Source organism: Pelophylax lessonae, assembly GCF_965119305.1.
Source record: "Pelophylax lessonae genome assembly, chromosome: 9".
NCBI classification, from domain to species: Eukaryota; Metazoa; Chordata; class Amphibia; order Anura; family Ranidae; genus Pelophylax; species Pelophylax lessonae.
Window position 1 is genome coordinate 253,117,681 of NC_138776.1, and position 23,660 is coordinate 253,141,340.

Genomic DNA, 23,660 nt, shown 5'->3' on the forward strand with positions numbered 1-23,660 from the left:
ATGGATGGGAGACAGGTGGGAGGGAGCAGCCCAAACCTCCCCCAACCCACCCCCATCCAGGCGCTCTGTGATCATTGCAGGGAGAAGAACGGTTGGCTGTGTTTACAACAGCCGACCGTCCTTCTCTCTCAGCGGGGAGCGATCGCGGGTGTCAGGCGGCAATCAGAACTGATGGCCCCGTGCATCGGCTTCCCCGTTGAAGAGCGGGAGCGCGCCGGCACGTGCTCACCCCCTAGCTGCCTAGTATACCTACCAGGAGCCGCTGCCTGCTGCAGTATAACTCGTTAACCACTTGCCGACCGCCGCAGGACAGTTTACTGCGGCGGTCAGCCCCTCACAGGCAAAGCGACGTAATACTACGTCGCTTTGCCTGTGAGGCTCTAGGGAGCGAGCGCTCGCCGCCGGAGGCGCGCTCCCGCTCGCTCACGGAACCCCCGCGCGTGTGCCCGGCGGACCCGATGTCCGCCGGGCACTCGCGATCGTCCGTTAGAGCGGGAGAAAGGCAGGCGGCCAATGTAAACAAATCCGCCTGTCATTCTTCCCTGTGTAAGAATGGAGATCGTACGGTTCTGCTATGTAGGACCGTTGATCTCTGTTCTTACACGTCAAGCCACAGCCAATCACAGTTAGAAACACGCCCCCTAGGGACACACTTAACCCCTCCCTCTCAAAAAAAAGTTAACCCCTTCCCTGCCAGTGTAATTTTTACAGTAACAGTGCATATGTATAGCACTGACTACTGTAGAAATGTCACTGGTACCCCCAAAAGTGTCAAAAATGTCAGTCAAGGGTCCGATCTGTCCGCCGCAATGTCGCAGTCCCGCAAAAAAATTGCAGATCGCCGCCATTACTCGTAAAAAAAACAAAAAAACCCCAAAAATGACAAAAATCTTTCCCTTCGTAAACGCAATAACTTTTGCACAAACCAATGAAAATACGCTTTTTTGCGATTTTATTTTTTACCACACATATGTAGCATAAAAAAAATTGGCCTAAAATGTTAAATTTTGATTTTTACATTTTTTTGGGGGAATTTCATATAAAAAATGTGAAAAATATTGTTATTTTTGCAAAATTTAAGCTCTTTTTTTTGTTCATAGCGCATGATCAAAAAATCACACAGGTGATCAAATACCACCAAAAGAAAGCTCTGTTTCTGGGGAAAAAAAGGACGTCAAATTTGTTTAGATACAGCGTCGCACGACCGCGCAATTGTCCGTTAAAGTCACGCAGTGCTGAATCGCAAAATAGGCCCTGGTCAGGAAGGGGGTAAAATCTTCCGGGGCTTAAGTGGTTAATTAAACACAGACATAGCCAATGAGGCAAAATGTATGGTAACTGTATTAAATATAATGTTTAGTTTGAATGCTGTTCTAATATTTTGCTTTCGATGTAGAATTATATAGCTTTCAAGTTATCCGAAGGCTTGGTTGCTTCCAATATGGCAAAGATTCGAAGCCCCGTTATAGAGCCTCCATCTAACTCTCTGAGAAAGAACAAGAAGGTCCAGGAAGTCACCAGTGAGATCATTGAGCTGCTGACAGGAGAGGTGAGCGGTGCCGGGAATTCTGGGACATTATCCAGTAACAGACAAGGGATGTGTCTGGATGGTGACTGTATCATTGTGTGTGTCAGGTTCCTATAAGGGGTCAGGACAGCTCTGTGCCTTTCTCTGTGGAGGAATGGGATTATTTAGGAGGACAAATGGATCCCTACAAGGGCATCACGATGGCGAACCGGCCGCCACTCGCATCACCGGGTAAGAGGAGACTTTCATTTCTTCGATTTTTATTTCTCCAATTTATGGTACCAACTAATGTTACACCCCAGCCCCATAAACACAATCAGATCAGTATAGGTGCCAATAATCTATTAACTTGTTTTTGGATTGTAGTAGAAAATCAGACTGCCTGGAGGAAATCAGCACCAAGATGGGAAGACTATACAAACTTTATGCAGGAAGGGTCCACGGTGGGACTCCGGACCTCAGCATTTCAAGGCAAGATATTTATTACTTGAAACATTGCCCCTCTACACATCCTCTGATATAAAGACGTGGGAACAATGTATTCAGAGAGTGTTTATGTTTCTTACAGATGGAACCAGTAACAGAAATCCCGCAGAGAAATGTCCCCGTCCTCTGTATTCCTGGAATTCCACTCGGGAACAACAAAAGATCCCTAATCATTATCAGGTAGATCACAGGTGTCCGAATGCGGCCCCTCAGGCCATTTCATGTGGCCCTCGCACCTCTCCTGCAGCTTGTCTCTGCCCCCACCTTGTCTAAGTAGTCGGCAGCAGAGAGGACAGAACACCTTTGCCAGATCCTGTGCGTCTCTGTGGTACTGCAGAAAGGCTTGTCTTTGCCCCTCCCTCCTTCTCAACAGTCTGGAGCAGAGAGGAGGGCAGAACTCCTCCTACAGATCCTGCATCTCTCTGTGCAGCCACAAAACCACCTTGTCTATGCCTCCCCTGGTCTCAGCATTCAGCAGACTCTGTAAGCCACAGGTGTCAAACACAAGGCCTGCGGGCCGAATGCGGCCCCCCAGGCCATTTCATGTGGCCCTCGCACCTCTCCTGCAGCTTGTCTCTGCCCCCACCTTGTCTAAGTAGTCGGCAGCAGAGAGGACAGAACTCCTTTGCCAGATCCTGTGCTTCTCTGTGCTGCTGCAGAAAGGCTTGTCTTTGCCCTTCCCTTCTTCTCAACAGTCCGGAGCAGAGAGGAGGGCAGAACTCCTCCTACAGATCCTGCATCTCTCTGTGCAGCCACAAAACCACCTTGTCTATGCCTCCCCTGGTCTCAGCATTCAGCAGACTCTGTAAGCCACAGGTGTCAAACACAAGGCCCGCGGCCCTAATGCGGCCCCCCAGGCCATTTCATGTGGCCCCCGCACCTCTCCTGCAGCTTGTCTCTGCCCCCACCTTGTATCAGTAGTCGGCAGCAGAGAGGACAGAACTCCTTTGCCAGATCCTGTGCTTCTCTGTGCTGCTGCAGAAAGGCTTGTCTTTGCCCCTCCCTCCTTCTCAACAGTCCGGAGCAGAGAGGAGGGCAGAACTCCTCCTACAGATCCTGCATTTCTCTGTGCAGCCACAACACCACCTTGTCTATGCCTCCCCTGGTCTCAGCATTCAGCAGACTCTGTAAGCTGACGCTAGCCCTCCTCCAGACGTTGCACTTTCTTCTTCCCAGATCCACCCGCATCTTCTTCCTGGCAGTAGCACAAGATAAGTGGGTGCATTGTGATGTAAGGAAGGGTGGGTGACTCTTGATTTAAGAGAGTGGGGGGGCTCTTGACATCTCATGTCGTGGGGTGCTCTGGACATCTAATCTTACAGGTATAATCGGCCCTTTGAGGGCAACCATAATGCTGATGCGGCACGCAATGAAATTGAGTTTGACACCCCTGAGGTAGGTGATAATAAAGTTTAGCCAAACTGCCTGACATGCACCTCTTCTTCCTGAGTTTCCTGGGTGGAGTTCAGGAACACACATCATGCTTATAACATAGCCAGCCATAAAAAAAAAATCTTCATTATCTAGTGTAGTCGAGCTTGGTTTCTTTTTGACTTCCCGGTAAAGAATCTATTTACCTCCTGAGATTATTACAAAAGCAATTTTTGTTTTTATGTTTGCTGGTATTAGGACATCAATTGAAGGAATGTTTCTCATTCTTTCGTAGGTTTCGCTGGATGCACACCAGATTGACAGTAGAAAGAAAGCAGAAGAGGTGTATGTGAGGGATCATGAGCCATGTAAGGTGGTGGAAATCCCTCCAGAGATCAGCACAGGTGAGTAATACGTACAAAATCCAGAGACGAGTCCCAGATTCTTGTTCAATCACTACAACAGTCTCTTCTTCTCCCCCCTCCTCTGTCAGTAGACAGTAATGGGGAGACAGTATGTGCTCAGTAGGGGAGTCGGGAGCCATCAGCCTCTATAAGACTCTTCCTCACATCATGTCATTGTGTTTTACCAGCCAAGAGATGTGACCAGGAGGGTCAGAAAACCAGAGGATCAGCATAGCTGGGGGTTACTACTGAGCGGGGGATCAGCAGAGCTTGGGGTTACTTTTGAGCTGGGGATCAGCAGAGCTGGGGGTTACTACTGAGCGTGAGGTCAGCAAAGCTGGGGGTTACTACTGAGCGTCGGGTCAGCAGAGCTGGGGGTTACTACTGAGCGGGGGATCAGCTGTGCTGTAGGTTACTACTGAGCAGGGGATCAGCAGAGCTGGGGGTTACTTCTGAGCAGAGGATCAGTAGAGCTAGGGGTTAGTACTGAGCTATAAGACTCTTCCTTACATCATGTCATTGTGTTTTGCCAGCCAAGAGACGTGACCAGGAGGGTCAGAAAACCAGAGGATCAGTAGAGCTGGGGGTTACTACTGAGCTAGGGATCAGCAGAGCTGGGGTAACTACTGAGCGGGGATCAGCTGTACTGGGGGTTACTACTGAGCAAGGGAACAGCAGAGCTGGGGGTTACTACTGAGCAGGGGGATCAGCTGTGCTGGGGGTTTACTGCAGAGCTGGGGGTTACTACTGAGCTACATGACTCTTCCTTACATCATGTCATTGTGTTTTGCCAGCCAAGAGACGTGACCAGGAGGGTCAGAAAACCAGAGGATCAGTAGAGCTGGGGGTTACTACTGAGCGGGGGATCAGCAGAGCTGGGGGTTACTACTGAGTGGGGGATCAGCAGAGCTGGGGGTTACTACTGAGCGTGGGGTCAGCAGAGCTGGGGGTTACTACTGAGCGGGGGATCAGCAGAGCTAGGGGTTACTTCTGAGCGGAGGATCAGTAGAGCTGGGGGTTAGTACTGAGCTATAAGACTCTTCCTTACATCATGTCATTGTGTTTTGCCAGCCAAGAGACGTGACCAGGAGGGTCAGAAAACCAGAGGATCAGTAGAGCTGGGGGTTACTACTGAGCTAGGGATCAGCAGAGCTGGGGGTAACTACTGAGCGGGGATCAGCTGTACTGGGGGTTACTACTGAGCGTGGGGTCAGCAGAGCTGGGGGTTACTACTGAGCGGGGGGATCAGCTGTGCTGGGGGTTTACTGCAGAGCTGGGGGTTACTACTGAGCTACAAGACTCTTCCTTACATCATGTCATTGTGTTTTGCCAGCCAAGAGATGTGACCAGGAGGGTCAGAAAACCAGAGGATCAGTAGGGCTGGGGGTTACTACTGAGCAAGGGAACAGCAGAGCTGGGGGTTACTACTGAGCGGGGGGTCAGCTGTGCTGGTCGGCTACTACTGAGCAGGGGATCAGCAGAGCTGGGGGTTACTTCTGAGCTATAAGACTCTTCCTCACATCATGTCATTGTGTTTTACCAGCCAAGAGACGTGACCAGGAGGGTCAGAATACCAGCGGATCAGCAGAGCTGGGGCATACTACTGAGCGGAAGATTAGCAGAGCTGGGGGTTACTACTGAGCTGGGGATCAGCAGAGCTGGGGGTTACTACTAAGCAGGGGATCAGCAGAGCTGGGAATTACCACACACACTCTCTGGGGTCTCTCGTACATCTCAGTAAAGGTGGCTTCACTCTCATTTTTATTCACAGACCCCGGAGATACCAGAGTAATTGATATAGATGTCAGTGTGGAGGAGGATGATGTAATATGTGTGAAGATTGAAGAGGATGAAATGCCTATAGATATTAGCACAGGTGAGCCATACACAGGTGATAGTGAATGAAAAATTGTAAATCTTGTCCAGCATCTATGAAAACTATTTCTGACTTCTAATAATGTCTGTTCCCTTCTTGGGGTCCACCATGTACCCAAAAGCGTTGGAGGTGCCTTCATGTCTCTACATAGAAAGGTCCAATGGGGTGCCTTCATGTCCCTACACAGAGAGGTTCCATGGATTTAAGAGAGTGCACCTAGAGGTGCCTTCATGTCCACAAAGCGGTCCCATGGCTTCAAGAGAGTGCATTAAGAGGTGCCTTCGTGTCCCTACATAAAGAGGTCCAATGAGGTGCCTTCATGTCCCTACACAGAGAGGTCCATTGAAGTGCCTTCATGTCCCTACATAAAGAGGTTTAATTAGGTGCCTTCATGTCCCTACAATGGCCTAAGAGAGTGCACCAGGAGGTGCCTTCATGTCCCTACACAAAGAGGTCCAATGAGGTGCCTTCATGTCCCTACACAGAGAGGTCCATGGCTTCAAGAGTGTTCACAAGATAATGCCTTCAGGTCACTACACAGAGAGATCCTATGGCTTCAAGAGGGTGCTCTAGAAAGTGCCTTCATGTCCCTACACAGAGAGGTCCCATGGCTTCAAGAGAGTGCATCAAGAGGTTCCTTCATGTCCCTACACAAAGAGATCCAATGAGGTGCCTTCATGTCCCTACACAGAGAGGTCCATGGCTTCAAGAGAGTGCACCAGGAGGTGCCTTCAGGTCCCTACACAAAGAGGTCCAATGAAGTGCCTTCATGTCCCTACATAAAGAGGTCCAATTAGGTGCCTTCACGTCCCTACAAAGAGCGGTTCAATGGCTTTAAGAGCGTGCACCAGGAGGTGCCTTCAGGTCCCTACACAAGGAGGTCCAATGAGGTGCCTTCACGTCCCTACACAGAGCGGTTCAATGGCTTTAAGAGAGTGCACCAGGAGGTGCCTTCATGTCCCTACACAGAGAGTTCCAATAAGGTGCCTTCATGTCCCTACACAGAGAGATCCCATGGCTTCAAGAGGGTTCACAAGATAGTGCCTTCAGGTCACTACACAGAGAGATCCTATGGCTTCAAGAGGGTGCTCTAGAAAGTGCCTTCATGTCCCTACACAGACAGGTCCCATGGATTCAAGAGAGTGCACCAAGAGGTTCCTTCATGTCCCTACACAAAGAGGTCCCACAGCTTCAAGAGAGTGGATTAAGAGGTGCCCTCATGTTCCTACACAGAGAGTTTCTAGGTGGTCCCTTCATGTCCCTACACAGAGAGGTCCAATAAGGTGCCTTCATGTCCCTACACAGAGAGATCCTATATCTTCGAGAGGGTGCACTAGAAGGTGCCTTCATGTCCCTACACAGAGAGATCCCATGGCTTCAAGAGTTCACCAGGAGGTTCCTTCATGTCCCTACACAGAGAGGTCCATTGAGTCGCCTCCATATCCGTACACAGAGAGGTCCATTGAGTAGCCTCCATATCCGTACACAGAGAGGTCCATTGAGTCGCCTTCATATCCGTACACAGAGAGGTCCATTGAGTCGCCTTCATATCCGTACACAGAGAGGTCCATTGAGTCGCCTCCATATCCGTACACAGAGAGGTCCATTGAGTCACCTTCATATCCGTACACAGAGAGGTCCATTGAGTCGCCTTCATATCCGTACACAGAGAGGTCCATTGAGTCACCTTCATATCCGTACAAAGAGAGGTCCATTGAGTCGCCTTCATATCCGTACACAGAGAGGTCCATTGAGTCGCCTTCATGTCCCTACACAGAGAGGTCCATTGAGTCGCCTTCATATCCGTACACAGAGAGGTTCCTAAGAAATAATAGATTTTTATTCGAAAACGAATACAGTCGTACTCTATTAAAGGATTATGTGCGTAGGAAAACATTACCTCAAGCTAATTTTGCTTTTAAATATGTTTTTAGTGTTTTTCAGACTATTAACACATTTTCATGTAAATTAGCTTGTGTTTAACAGTGCTTCAGCCTTACCTCTCCCAACCCTTTTTACTGCAGATGGTCAAGGCATTGGCTATAACCAAAAGAAACACCATATCCACATTCAAGAAAATGAAATAGAAGGTATTGACATCACAACAGGGGCTCTGGAGAAAAACCCTGTTACCCCAAATCACCATCCAGGACTTCTCAGTGCAGATCTACTATCTCATCCCTCTACATACGGCAGGAGTTTAACCAATCACCCATCTCCTCTGACCCATCATCCAGATCACAGAGCAGGTCCAATGTTCCCGTGTTCCATTTGCGGCAAATGTTTTAGCTGGAAAGGAAGTCTCGTTGAACATCAGAGGATTCATACCGGAGAGAAGCCGTACTCCTGCACTGAATGCGGGAAATGTTTTTCCAAAAAGACCAAACTTACGTTGCATCAGAGAACCCACACAGGGGAGAGGCCATATGGATGCACAGAATGTGGGAAACGTTTCGCCAGGAGGGACCATCTCACTATACACCAGAGGACCCACACGGGGGTGAAGCCGTATTCGTGTACGGAGTGCGGGAAGTGTTTTACCCAGAGAGCCTTTCTCATTGTACACCAGAGAGCGCACACGGGGGTGAAGCCGTATTCGTGTACCGAATGCGGGAAGTGTTTTACCGGAAAAGCCCATCTTATTGCACACCAGAGAACTCATACGGGGGAAAAGCCACATTTGTGCTCAGAATGTGGGAAATGTTTTCCTGAAAGGTCTCAACTTCTCCGACATCGAATGAGTCACTCCGGTGTCCATCAGCACTCATGTCCTGTGTGCGGGAGAAATTTTAGCAGCAAATCGAGTTTGGATAGACATCTACCCCTCCACACAAGCAGTGACCCAAACATGTGTCCCGAGTGAGTACGACGGTTCTTCTTGACCGTAGATTCCTGTGTCAAGAGACGCCAGGCGAGCAACAGAAAGAAAACTCTTCTTTTTGCCTATTTGTGGACATGACTGATAGCATACGGCTATTACTTTATTTTTCTTTCCTGGCTTGACAGTTTTGAATTTACCGGTTCCGTTTTTGGCATTGTAGCCAACTGAATGGATTTTTTTTTTTTTTTTTTTTTTTCGTTCTAGTTTAAGCATTCCTTAAATTGGTTGTATAATGTTCTTTTTAGATAATTTCAATGAAAAGGAAACAGAGCATGTAGTGACCGTAGTATAAAAATACAATATTTAGAGGCTACAGTGCTGTCTTTTATTTGTCTTTGTTCTCTTTAGACAAGTGTAGCTGCTCAGCGGTAACCGAGCATGGTCAGTCTGGTACAATGTAACCACCCTCAACAACTCAAAGCCCTCATCTTTTATTTTATTTATTAATTATAGGTACTTTTATTGCGCTAATAATTTACGCAGCGCTTTACATGTATATAGTATATTCATATCAGTGCCTGCCCTCAAGGAGCTTACAATCTAAGGTACCTAGCTCACATTCATACACATACAAGAGCTAATTTTGACAGGAGCCAATAAACCTACTAGCATATCTTTGGAGTATGGAAGGAAACTGGAGAACTCAGAGGAAACCCACGCAGGCACAGGGAGAACATACAAACTTCAAGGTAGGTAGCGTCATGGTTGGGATTCGAACCTACGACCCTAGTGCCGCCAGGCAGAAGTACCTCTTATCTGAGCAATCCTGTTTATGGCATGGCTTTAGATGTAGATTGACTAGATAAGATTGTCCATATGGAATTATATTTAGCAAATATACCTGGGGCTCAGTACCCCTACAGTTGGATAGATTCTGTTTGGTAATGCCTACAAACTAGGGATCGACCGATTATCGGTTTGGCCGATATTCAATTTTTTGAAAATATCGGTATCGGCCACAAACTTGGCCGATATGACCGATATTTTCTTAAGGTAGGGCCTATTGGGCTGCCTCCGGAGGGGAGGGGGGGGATGGGGATTAGAGCGCCGCATGATTACACAGGGCAGGGTTCTTCTGCTTACCCGGCGCGGGCGCTGTCATACAATGTCCCGACTCCTGGACCTGCTCTTACCTATGATAGACAGCACACTGGTGACATCTATCATAGGAGCCGGTAATCAGGCGGCGCTCTAATCCCAATTGGATGAGGGCACTGGTCACTCTGCATTGTTGGGGGCACTGGTCACTCTGCATTGTTGGGGGCACTGGTCACTCGGCATTGGATAGGGGCACTCGTCACTCTGCATTGTTGGGGGCACTGGTCACTGCATTGAATGGGGCCACTGGTCACTCTGCATTAGCTGGGGCCACTGGTCACTCTGCATTAGCTGGGGCCACTGGTCACTCTGCATTGAATGGGGCACTGGTCACTCTGCATTGTTGGGGGTACTGATCACTCTGCATTGGATGGGAGAACTGGACACTCTGCATTGGATGGGAGCACTGGTCACTCTGCATTGTTGGGGGCACTGGTCACTGCATTGTTGGGGGCACTGGTCACTCTGCATTGTTGGGGGTACTGATCACTCTGCATTGGATGGGAGAACTGGACACTCTGCATTGGATGGGAGCACTGGTCACTCTGCATTGTTGGGGGCACTGGTCACTCCGCATTGTTGGGGGCACTGGTCACTGCATTGGATGGGGGCACTGGTCACTCTGCATTAGCTGGGGCCACTGGTCACTCTGCATTAGCTGGGGGCACTGGTCACTCTGCATTGAATGGGGCACTGGTCACTCTGCATTGTTGGGGGTACTGATCACTCTGCATTGGATGGGAGAACTGGACACTCTGCATTGGATGGGAGCACTGGTCATTCTGCATTGTTGGGGGCACTGGTCACTCCGCATTGTTGGGGGCACTGGTCACTCTGCATTAGCTGGGGGCACTGGTCACTCTGCATTGTTGGGGGCACTGGTCACTCTGCATTAGCTGGGGGCACTGGTCACTCTGCATTGAATGGGGACACTGGTCACTCTGCATTGTTGGGGACACTGGTCACTCTGCATTGTTGGGGGCACTGGTCACTCTGCATGGATGGGGGCACTGGTCACTCTGCATTGTTGGGGACACTGGTCACTCTGCATTGTTGGGGGCACTGGTCACTCTGCATTGATGGGGGCATTGGTCATTCTTCATTGGATGGGGGCACTGGTCACTCTGCATTGATGGGGGCACTGGTCGCTCTGCATTGATGGGGCACTGGTCACTCTGCATTGAAAGTGTGATTGAATGTGCAGAATATTGGCCCATATCGGCCTATACCGATACTTTCTGACCAAAATATCAGTATCAGCCATGGAAAAACCATATCGGTCTATCCCTACTACAAACTAATAAACATAGGGTTGCATTCTCTTGCCTTTGATCCATATGTTGCAGTGTATAGGATAATGAATGTTCCACAATAGCTTGGCAGCCTTTGGCTTCAACACTTTCTGGGTCAGTGACCCATAATGCATGTGCATGCCTTCATTAGCCGCATACTTGTATTGGTTCCATGATATGTTTTAAAGACACAGGAATTTATTAAAGTATGGCCAGCATGGATGGCGTCCATATTTCTGATAGGACACAAATGACTCTGCTGGTAAGATCTCTGCGCTCTGCACACTGGCTATGCCCATAATGAGGAATTCCTCATTTTGTAATGTTATACTCTGAAGTATTTAACAGGAGGAGGTATAACACACAATGGTGGATGGTAAAACCCAAAACTCCCTGGAGGACAGGAACAGTGTTGGGAATTGGGAATTATGGTGGGATAATATCAATATTGGAGTATACCAGATATATATATATATATATATATATATATATATATATATATATAATGTACACCATATAAGCTGACTCTGCCCACCAGGTTCCACGAGTAACCAAAGTATCACTGTTATAGTGAATATGAGTTATTGCGCTCAGCAGTATACTCACAATAAAGTGCTAATGCATAAATAACATAAACATATGAACCAATTATTTAAAGGTGAATATTCCAATGAATATGGCAATAATAATGATAATAAACATAGTCCTTGAAAAGTGCTCGGTGCAAACTTTAAGTTCCAGCAGCAAATACAATTGGACTTGATGTGAAATGCCTTCACCAATCACCATACACCCAGTGCTCGGATAAAATACTTCTTACCAAAAGAAGTTGACCCCTTAGTTATAGGGGGTCATGATCGCAATGTATCTCCACAAGAGCTCCAAATTCTCCTATTACAGTCTTCACATCCAGTGTGTGATAAGCCAGAAGCAAACAGATAACTCCGAGACTCCGGACAACATGTCATAAGAAATAAGGAAACTCCAATAGCGTAATATTGCCATATAAAGAGATTTAATAAAAAGTAATGCACTTACTCCTTAGTGGTAAGTAAACGCCACAGTAGTACAAATCGTTCAGCTTCTCCTGGTGGATGGGACGCCGCTTCCGCGTCTGCGTTCCACCTCACCGGAACTCTACGGTCTCACGTTACGTGCACAGAGTCCTGACCTCAACCCGACAGAACACCTTTGGGATGAACTAGAGCGGAGACTGCAAGCCATGCCTTCTCGTCCAATCTCAGTGCCTGACCTTCACAAATGCTCTTCTGGAAGAATGGTCAAACATTCCCATAGACACACTCCTAAACCTTGTGGACAGCCTTCCCAGAAGAGATGAAACTGGTCTAGCTGAGGGCCAACTCAATATTGAACCCTACGGACTAAGACTGGGATGCCATTAACCTCCCTGGCGGTCTGATTATGTCTGGATTTCTGTGCTAAAATCTGTACATTGTTTTGCATGGAAATCTGTTGTTTTATATTCTAAAACTCACCTTCCCCTGCGATTTCCCCCGCCGTCCTCCAGCCTTCCTCCCGCTGTCCTCTTGCTCTGTGCTCGGCAGATGCCGGCACCTGTCTTCCGGTTCCCTTCCCTGCGAGCGTTGCGACGCAGGGGAGTGGAACCGGCGGCAATTTCAAAAATGTAAATACACCAAATGACGCGATACAAAGCTGTGATCCTAACAGATTACACTGCATCATCCCATTTCACCACAGGATTTCACCTGGTGGCTTTTCCAGTGCCCTGCCTGTGCTTTTCCAGTTCTTTGTGCCTGGAAAATGGAGAACGACCATGGCGTCCAAAAAGCGTTCTTTTTGCGTAAAACCGCTTTTAGACAAACTGGAAAACAGCGACAGCGAAACGGAGTTACTTGTAGAACTGAGGGATATCGATTCAAGGGAAAATTGGTCATCAGGTACGGAAAGTGACGACAGCGAGGATTCTGATGTTACTTTCTGGCTCATCGCTCCGTTGGAAATTCTGAAGAATCATTTGATATTCTTCCCAAATTCCACAAGCGATATGCCAGAAAGAGACATCAGAATTGTCGCTGTCGTCACTTTCCGTATCTGATGACGAATTTTCCCACAAATCGCTATCGCTCAGTTCTTCAAGTAACTCCGTTTCGTTGTCGCTGTTTTCCAGTTCGTCTAAAAGTGCTTTTGCACAAAAATAATGCTTTTTGGACGCCATGGTCGTTCTCTATTTTCCAGGCACAAAGAACTGGAAAAGCACAGGCAGGGCACTGGAAAAGTCTCCAGGTGAAATCCTGTGGTGAAATGGCATTATACAGTGTAATCCGTTAGGATCACAGCATTGTATCATGGCATTGAGCGTATTTACATTTTTTAATTTGCCGCCGGCAAGTGCCAGTGATCTGTCAGATTTTCCTACCTTATTTCCGGTGTGGATTCGTCATTCGTCACCCGTCCTAGTGCGCGGAATAGGTAGGAAATTTTGATAACATCGCAACGGGTCGGCACACATCCTAGTGCGCATGCGCGGAATAGGTAGGAAATTTTGATAACATCGCAACGGGTCGGCACACATCCTAGTGCGCATGCGCAGCAACGGGACGGGTCGGGCAGCGGACAGGGAGATCTCTTATAACAATAATCCATCCGATCTCGATGCCCCACACTGCACTGAACCGACAATAGGACAATTCGATCTCCATGCCCCAATAACAATCATCCATCTGATCTCCATGCCCCACACTGCACTGAACCGACAATAGGACAATCCGATCTCCATGCCCCAATAACAATCATCCATCCGATCTCGATGCCCCACACTGCACTGCACCGACCATGGGCGTGCGCGTGGGGGTAGGAAATCGGATTGTCCCATTGTCGTTTCGGTGCAATGTGGGACATGGAGATCGGATGAATGTTTGTTATAAAAGATCTCCCTGCCCACTGCCTGACCCGTTGCCGCGAATGCGCACTAGGAAGCGTGCCCGATCCGTTGCGATGTTATCAAAATTCCCTACCTAGTCCGTGCATGCGCACTAGCACGTGTGACGCGGCTACAGCTGATGCAAGACGAACCCACAGCTGATCTGCACCGGAAATGACGGCGGTAGGGATATCTGACGGGGTAGGGTTTTCTGATAGAACACAGGCATCGGCCGTGCACAGAATCGGGAAAGAGTGTGAGGATGGCTGGAGGACGGCCGGGGATCGCAGGGAAGGTGAGATTCTGGGGTAATCCCGAGTGTGGCTCGAGATTAGCGCATTTGGTACTGAACATTAACCCCGAGCCGCACTCGGGAATACCGCTAAGGAGGTTAAAGTTCATGTGCGTGTAAAGGCCGGTGTCCCAATACTTTTGACAATACAGTGTATGTGAGTTAAAGCGGAACTAAACCCTCTTCTCCTTTACAGGAAGTTGCCATCTCGGCCCCTGTTTGATCTGCAGTTGCCATGGTGCTGCACATGTGATCAGCTATGACACCAACCACAAGCAACTGTGACAGTTATCATCCGCGGTATGCTTTGAATGCAACTGTTTTTGGAAAGCGGTAAATCGGTGGGTTTAGTTCTGCTTTGAGGGCCTTATATTGTTAGTTTTTGGTACAGGGGCTGATGTATAGTATGCAAATTGTGCATCAATTAATGTCACTATATAAATGTCTATAATAAATAGATGGGGACAAACCGAAGAGGCTTGTCCCCAAGAGCTTTTACTTGGATATATATATATATATATATATATATATATATATATATATATATATAGGGATACCCAGTCAAAATAAGTTCCTTCAGCCAAAAAAACATAATCTATAAAATGTCCCAGGCTAGATACATGTAGACCTCCCTCATCCCTCAACAACTTCCTGTCTCCTCTCTTTCGTCACTTCCGCCCTGTGGCTCCCACATTCCAGCTGTAGGCGTTCCATGCGTTCTGGTTGCCATAGTGACCGTCCCGTTCAGTGACCATTCTTCCAGAGACCTTTTATTCCAGAGCCACCACTAGAGGGCGACCGTACGACGTGAGCGAAGAGGAAGTGTCCTCACTGCAACGACGGCCATTTTGTTGTAGAGCATTCAGTTCTTCCATTAGCCTATTTATTAGTTCGTTTTAGTACACCAGAGTTAATGTCGTGTAAATAAGATTAATTAATAAGTTACTACTCAGAACGAAGTAGAATTAGCTTGAAATGGAATCAAGGTGTTGTCCATTGTCAGCTTCAGCGGCCATTTTGTTGTAGCCCAGAGGAGGAGCTTCAGTGCTGTTAGAATCCTATGGAGTGTATATCCAGGTAAGGAGGAGGTAATAATATTTTTCTTGTTGTGGGAGCCTGTATGTGGGCTGTATGGTGGGGGGTCATGTGATGTTGTGGATCAGGTCATGTGTCCTCTATAGTCAGAGGTCAGCAGGGGGTAATTAGTCCCCTCTGATGTATTGGGGTCTCTATAGATAAATATAATCACAGGGGAGATTTGTGGCGGATTCTTGTACACATGACGCTTAGAAATGCCATTGAACGCCAAGACGCGGCGAGGAGGTTCACCCCAGTACAGGAGGCGGTCTGCGCTGAAGCCTCCCATGGCGTTGATAGACCCGGCCTCATTTATCACATTGGCCCCGTTGTGTCATCACTCCTCTGAGATATTTTAGCCGTGTCTCTGCTGGCTGAGGGGATCTGGAAAACAAGGAAACTGCCCATCATTATCATTTTATCCGTGGAGGGAGGGGCTATAGCAGGTGGGAGGGATCAGTGTGCACCTCCACTCTATAGAAACATGTTGCCACGAACAACCCCAATAGCAAAATTAGGGGGCGCACATCACATAGATCAACCACATCCGCATAGGCTAATAGAAGTTTAGACTACAGTCCTTGCATCTTGGCTACACCCACTGATGCGTTTCACCCAGGGTGAAACGCGTTAGTGGGGCAGGGACTGTAGCTGAAGCCTCTGTTATCTTACCAGCAGATGTGGTTGTTCTACATCACTGGTCTCCAAACTACAGCCCAGGGGCTGAATGCGGTCCTTCACTTGCTTTTAATTGGCCTTTGGGGCACTTTCCTTCCACTGACACCAATGATGGGGCACTATTCCTCCCACTTACACCAATGATGGGACACTATTCCTCCCACTGATACCAATGATGGGACACTATTCCTCTCACTGATACCAATGATGGCCAACTATTCCTCCCACTGACACCAATGATGGGGCACTATTCCTCCCACTGACACCAATGATGGGGCACTATTCCTCCCACTGACACCAAATATGGGGCACTATTCCTCCCACTGATACCAATGACAGGGCAGTATTCCTCCCACTGACAACAAATATGGGTCATTATTCCTCCCACTGATACCAATGATGGGGCACTATTCCTCTCTCTGACACCAATGATGGGACACTATTCCTCCCACTGACACCAATGATGGGGCACTATTCCTCCCACTGACACCAAATACGAGGCACTATTCCTCCCACTGACACCAAATATGGGTCATTATTCCTCCCACTGATACCAATGATGGGGCACTATTCCTCTCTCTGACACCAATGATGAGGCACTATTCCTCTCTCTGACACCAATGATGGGGCACTATTCCTCCCACTGACACCAAATACGAGGCACTATTCCTCCCACTGATACCAATGATGGGACACTATTCGTCCCACTGATACCAATGATGGGACACTATTCCTCCCACTGACACCAAATATGGGGCACTATTCCTCCCACTGATACCAATGATGGGGCACTATTCCTCCCACTGACACCAAATATGGGTCACTATTCCTCACACTGATACCAATGATGGGGCACTATTCCTCTCTCTGACACCAATGATGAGGCACTATTCCTCTCTCTGACACCAATGATGGGGCATTATTCCTCCCACTGACACCAATGATGGGGGCACTATTCCTCTCTCTGACACCAATGATAAGGCACTATTCCTCCCACTGATACCAATGATGGGGGCACTATTCCTCTCTCTGACACCAATGATGGGGCACTATTCCTCCCACTGACACCAATGATGGGGCACTATTCCTCTCACTAATACCAAATATGGGGCACTCTTCCTCCCATTGATACCAATGATGGGGCACTATTCCTCCCACTGACACCAATGATGGGGCACTATTCCTCTCACTAATACCAAATATGGGGCACTATTCCTCCCACTAATACCAATGATGGGACACTATTCCTCCCACTGATACCAATAATGGGGCACTATTCCTCCCACTGACACCAAATACGAGGCACTATTCCTCCCACTGATACCAATGATGGGACACTATTCGTCCCACTGATACCAATGATGGGACACTATTCCTCCCACTGACACCAAATATGGGGCACTATTCCTCCCACTGATACCAATGATGGGGCACTATTCCTCCCACTGACACCAAATATGGGTCACTATTCCTCACACTGATACCAATGATGGGGCACTATTCCTCTCTCTGACACCAATGATGAGGCACTATTCCTCTCTCTGACACCAATGATGGGGCATTATTCCTCCCACTGACACCAATGATGGGGGCACTATTCCTCTCTCTGACACCAATGATGGGGCACTATTCCTCCCACTGATACCAATGATGGGGGCACTATTCCTCTCTCTGACACCAATGATGGGGCACTATTCCTCCCACTGACACCAATGATGGGGCACTATTCCTCTCACTAATACCAAATATGGGGCACTCTTCCTCCCATTGATACCAATGATGGGGCACTATTCCTCCCACTGACACCAATGATGGGGCACTATTCCTCTCACTAATACCAAATATGGGGCACTATTCCTCCCACTAATACCAATGATGGGACACTATTCCTCCCACTGATACCAATAATGGGGCACTATTCCTCCCACTGATACCAATGAATTGTTTACATTGTTTACTCCCAGTTATGTCAGGACAATTTCTACTCCCAATGGCCACTATCCGGCCCCCCAAAAGTCTGTAGGACAGTAAATTGTCCCTTTGTTTAGAAAGTTTGGAAACCCCTGATCTACATGTTGTGTGCCCCCTAATTTTTCATGGAGTAAGACGTGCTCCTAGAAGGGCTGTCACCGTCCATGGGAGGACAACCAATGGAAGGACCAACTGGAGGCGCATGAGGGGCACTATTTTTTCTATGTTGCCTCCAACAACGCCATATTTATTTGAAGGATCCTTAAAGTGTATGACAACTCAAAAACAAATAATATCTGATCCCTCTTGGTTTGTTAACCACTTCACGCTGGCCGAAGGCACATATGCAGCCATTTAGCGGGTGGGCCTTAACGCAAAGCTGCTGCATATATGCGGCCTTGTGTAAAACACTTACTGTCCCGAGAGCACGCTCCCAGCACGGTAGCCGGCGGTTACTGGAAACTCCTAATGCATACTAGCCATCGGGAGCTTTCCGATCATGTGACCAATGTGACAGCCAATTACAGCGGTTACATGGAATAAATGCCTGCCTCGGCCTCCTGGCGTTTAGAACCCTAAAGGGTCGGAAGCAGGAAGGGGTAAGGCAGGACGGGGGTGGCTGCCGTATCCGTAAAGCACCAGAAAAAGGTAGATGTGAGCTGCTGGACTTTTTATCCATCAGTTGGTTGGGCTTGAGTTAACCTGGGCAGCTCTATTACAAAACCAGAGAATCCCCCCCTCTCAGGAACAATGGTCTCCCTAACTGAGAAATCTAAGTGATATCGACAAGGAGAGCACTAGACACATTTTTGGAGTCCATAATCATTTATAGCTGATAAAAATGAGGTAGATAAAAAATAAAAACAACAACGCGTTTCAAGGGTCAACAACCCCCTTCATCAGGGCTTGATTGGAAAATTGACAGAGCTTCCTATAGGACTTTATCTATAAACTCCTGGAACATGTTCTATGTCAGGGAGGAGCATAATTAGCCAAAATGGATGTGAATTGGAGGTGCTTTTCCAGTTAAGTCCTGGTGAAGGGGGAGTGTTGGCCCTCGAAACTTGTTGGATACCTTTTACCTTCCTGTTGTCTCGTTTTTATGAAAAATAAATTATTATGGACTCTTAAGATTACCTGCTGGTGACCTTCTTGTTGAATTCTACGTACGTACAGTACAGCTGGCATCGTTTGTTTGTGCTGTGCCACCCTGCGCTGTCACTGTTCATGATCAGAAGCCGATGGGGCAGGTTTCCAATCATGTGATCGCTGTGACTGCCAGGCACAGTGATCACATGACCAGGAAGCCCATGTGAACCTTTACGGGCTGGCTCCTGCCAGCTGTTATAGGTTGAATATCCCATTGAATCTGCTTTGTTATACCTGTTCAATATGTTCAAAAGATACCTGTTGATCCTGCCAGAAATCTTATACTGCTTATCATTTACATTGTTATCAGTTATCTCTGAGGGCTACAGAGCACCACCTCTCTATGTTTTGATTAGGAGATTTAATCTATGTTAGATTAAGAGAGAGGTGGGGTTTCGTAGTCTTCAGGTTGTTTTTACCTTCTCTCAGGAGCCATCCCACTGCATACTTGGGATTAAGAGATCTTAAGAGGAGTACTGAGGCAGGGTGCTGGGATGTTATCAGGATCTATGTACAGCGCCATGTCCGGCCCCTTCTTCCAGCCATGATCTGCCTGCATTGTATAATGCAACGGTCTCCAAACTGCGGCCTGAGGGCCATATGTGGCCTTTTGCTTGCTTTTATCTGGCCCTTGGGTTACTATTTCATCCACTGACACCAACAATGGGGCATAGTTCATCCCACTGACACTAATGAAGGGGCACTATTCCTCCCAATGACACCAACAATGGGGCATAGTTCCCCCCATTGACACTAATGAAGGGGCACTATTCCTCCCAATGACACCAACAATGGGGCATAGTTCCCCCCCATTGACACTAATGAAGGGGCACTATTCCTCCCAATGACACCAACAATGGGGCATAGTTCCCCCCATTGACACTAATGAAGGGGCACTATTCCTCCCAATGACACCAACAATGGGGCATAGTTCCCCCCATTGACACTAATGAAGGGGCACTATTCCTCCCAATGACACCAACAATGGGGCATAGTTCCCCCCACTGACACCAATGAAGGGGCACTATTCCTCCCAATGACACCAACAATGGGGCATAGTTCCCCCCCACTGACACCAATGAAGGGTCATTATTCCTCCTAATGACACCAACAATGGGGCATATTTCCCCCCACTGAAACCAATGAAGGGTCATTATTCCTCCTAATGACACCAACAATGGGGCATAGTTCTCCCCACTGACACCAATGAAGGGTCACTATTCCTCCCAATGACACCAACAATGGGGCATAGTTCCCCCCACTGACACCAATGAAGGGGCACTATTCCTCCCAATGACACCAACAATGGGGCATAGTTCCCCCCCACTGAAACCAATGAAGGGTCATTATTCCTCCTAATGACACCAACAATGGGGCATAGTTCTCCCCACTGACACCAATGAAGGGGCACTATTCCTCCCAATGGCACCAACAATGGGGCATATTTCCCCCCACTGAAACCAATGAAGGGTCATTATTCCTCCCAATGACACCAACAATGGGGCATAGTTCTCCCCATTGACACTAATGAAGGGGCACTATTCCTCCCAATGACACCAACAATGGGGCATAGTTTCCCCCACTGACACCAATGAAGGGTCACTATTCCTCCCAACTACAACAACAATGGGGCATAGTTTCCCCCCACTGACACCAATGAAGGGTCACTATTCCTCCCAATGACACCAACAATGGGGCACTATTCCTGCCACTGACACCAATGAAGGGGCACTATTCCTCCCAATGACACCAACAATGGGGCATAGTTCCCCCCCACTGAAACCAATAAAGGGTCATTATTCCTCCTAATGACACCAACAATGGGGCATAGTTCTCCCCACTGACACCAATGAAGGGTCACTATTCCTCCCAATGACACCAACAATGGGGCATAGTTCCGCCCACTGACACCAATGAAGGGTCACTATTCCTCCCAATGACACCAACAATGGGGCATAGTTCCCCCCACTGACACCAATGAAGGGGCACTATTCCTCCCAATGACACCAACAATGGGGCCGAAAGACATCAATGATGGGGCACAATTCTTTCCCACTGACTTAGGGATTTTGCTACTTCCCATGGCCACAATCTGTGCCCCCCCCCCCAAAAAAAAAAAAAAATCTGAAAGACAGTAAACTGGGCGTTTGTTTAGAAAGTTTGGAGACCCCTGGTATAGAGAAACACAGAGGCCCAGTCTCGAAATGTTGATGATGGGGGGGCAAAATATACGCAGATTAAAAGTCTGTTTAAGGCTTCCCAAGACTCAACCAAAGAAAACCAGTCTAGCCGGTGTAGTTGCTAACATTTCTATTTCTCTTAATCTTACTTTTGTCTGTCTGCCCTCACTTATTCTATATTCTAACGTAAACACATCTGACTCTGATTCCGGGTTTTAATCTCGCTGTGCAGCCACTGTGACCTAACAGAAGCTAAATACAGTTTATGAGGAAACCCCTGTAAGAAGGTCAACTGACTGAGGATGGAGACGGACAGGAATCACATGACGGAGAGGATACTAAACCTCACCCTGGAGATCATCTACCTGCTAACTGGAGAGGTGAGGAGGATTCTGGGAGGTGACATGACATCACTCTTATCCCTATTAATAAAACACAGAGCTGACTGGAGAGGAGAGGAGGATTCTGGGAGGTCACATGACATCACTCTTATCTCTATTAATAAAACACAGAGCTGACCGGGGAGGTGAGGAGGATTCTGGGAGGTCACATGACATCACTCTTATCTCTATTAATAAAACCCAGACCTGACCGGAGAGGTGAGGAGGATTCTGGGAGGTCACATGACATCAATCTTATTTCTATTAATAAAACACAGAGCTGGCTGGAGGAGTGAGGGGGATTCTGGGAGTTCACATGACATCTCATTGCATCCTTTGCATGTACCTTGGTTCAGCCATACTTGTTTTTCTATGAAGGCTACACGCCTTGTTTTTTTGTGCTGCACCCTGATTGGGCCTTGCTCAGCCTCTTGTCGAATTGTAGCATTTACTGGCAAGGATTGATTGACAGAAATCATTAGCCTGTATCAATGAAAGTGGTCCTTTCTCCTCAGTGACAAGGTGCACTTATTCAATGTACCCAACTTCTTAACCACTTAAGCCCTGGAAGATTTTTTCCCCCTTCCTGAATAGGGCCTATTTTGTGATTCGGCACTGCGTGACTTTAACGGACAATTGCGCGGTTGTGCGACGCTGTGCCTAAAGGAAATTGACGTCCTTTTTTCCCCACAAACAGAGCTTTCTTTTGGTGGTATTTGATCACCTGTGCGATTTTTTGATCATGCGCTATAAACAAAAAAAGAGCGTCAATTTTGCAAAAATAACAATATTTTTCACATTTTTTTATATGAAATTCCCCAAAAAAAAAAGTAAAAATCTAAATTTTTTAACATTTTAGGCCAATTTGTTTTCTGCTACATATGTTTGGTAAAAAAAAAATCGCAAAAAGCGTATTTTGATTGGTTTGCGCAAAAGTTATTGCGTTTACTAACTACGGGAAAGATTTTTGTCATTTTTGTTGTTTTTTTTTTTTTAACGAGTAATGGCGGCGATCTGCGATTTTTTTTTTTTGCGGGACTGCGACATTGCGGCGGACAGATCGGACCCTTGACTGACATTTTTGACACTTTTGGGGGTACCAGTGATATTACTGCAGTAATCAGTGCTATACATATGCACTGTTACTGTAAAAATTACACTGGCAGTGAAGGAGTTAACTTTATTGGAGAGGGAGGGGTTAAGTGTGTCCCTAGGGGTGTGTTTCTAACTGTGATTGGCTGTGGCTACTGGTGTAAGAACAGAGATCAACGGTCCGTCCTACATAGTAGAACCGTATGATCTCCATTCTTACACAGGGGAGAATGACAGGCTGCTTTGTTTACATCAGCCGCCTGCCTTTCTTCCGGTGTAACAGAAGATCGCGAGTGCCCGGCGGACATCGGGTTCACGTGCAGGGAGTCTGTGACCGCGTGGGAGCCGGAGCGCGCCTCCGGCGGCGCGCGCTCGCTCCCTGGAGCCTCACAGGCTAGCGACGTAGCCCTACGTCGCTTTGCCTGTGAGGGGCCGACCGCCGCAGTAAATAGTCGTGCGGCAGTCGGCAAGCGGTTAAAGCGGAGTTCCGGGCACAGAAGTCATTTTTTACTAAACATACCCCCGGGACAGTCAGGGCTAGCACATTCCACAATGGATAGCCTCTGATCTGTCCCGGTTCGCACTTACCTTTTAGAAGAAACACTAAAATTTCTTCTCCAGCGTTGCCATCTCTGTTGTGGGCAGCTGAAGCCGGCGCGGTCCTCTTCTGTGTCTTCTTCCGCGTCTTCTTCTCCCAGAATGCGCCTGCACCGGCCCCTCTCGTCACTTCCGGTGCGGCGCCGCATTCCTAAACAGCTTCTGGGCATGCCCAGAAGCTGTTTAGCAGGGGAATGCGGCGTCGCCCGGAAATGACGAGCGGGGCCGGTGCCGTCGCATTGATTCCTGGGAGCGATGACGTTCAGCTCCCAGGAATCATAGCGAGACAGGAAGTGACAGCGGAGCCGCGGCTCCGAGGGAGGAAGTACTCTGAGGTGAGTATCTTCGATCTTCAATTACAAGGTGAGTAAACAAAAAAAAAAAAAAATAACTATCCAATTCCTTT

At 47.8% G+C, this 23,660-nt stretch overlaps 3 protein-coding genes across 3 annotated transcripts in view; 1 reads left to right on the top strand and 2 right to left on the bottom strand.

Annotated features, from left to right (window-relative positions):
• The window catches only part of LOC309564371 (uncharacterized protein), a gene marked incomplete at its 3' end in the record, with an annotated part of 548,195 nt that overhangs the window by 333,391 nt on the left and 191,144 nt on the right, over positions 1-23,660 (bottom strand). The window lies entirely within an intron of this gene.
• Positions 1-23,660, bottom strand: part of LOC309562771 (uncharacterized protein) — a 379,789-nt gene that overhangs the window by 168,038 nt on the left and 188,091 nt on the right. The gene's annotated exons all lie outside the window — the stretch shown is intronic.
• The window catches only part of LOC309563391 (uncharacterized protein), a 134,833-nt gene that overhangs the window by 106,512 nt on the left and 4,661 nt on the right, over positions 1-23,660 (top strand). The window contains exons 10-16 of the mRNA XM_082267785.1: positions 1,397-1,520; positions 1,636-1,759; positions 1,960-2,194; positions 3,681-3,789; positions 5,561-5,665; positions 7,690-8,524; positions 18,989-19,106. Coding sequence (XP_082123911.1) covers positions 1,397-1,520; positions 1,636-1,759; positions 1,960-2,194; positions 3,681-3,789; positions 5,561-5,665; positions 7,690-8,524; positions 18,989-19,106 — 1,650 coding nt within the window. The remainder of the gene's footprint in view (positions 1-1,396; positions 1,521-1,635; positions 1,760-1,959; positions 2,195-3,680; positions 3,790-5,560; positions 5,666-7,689; positions 8,525-18,988; positions 19,107-23,660) is intronic.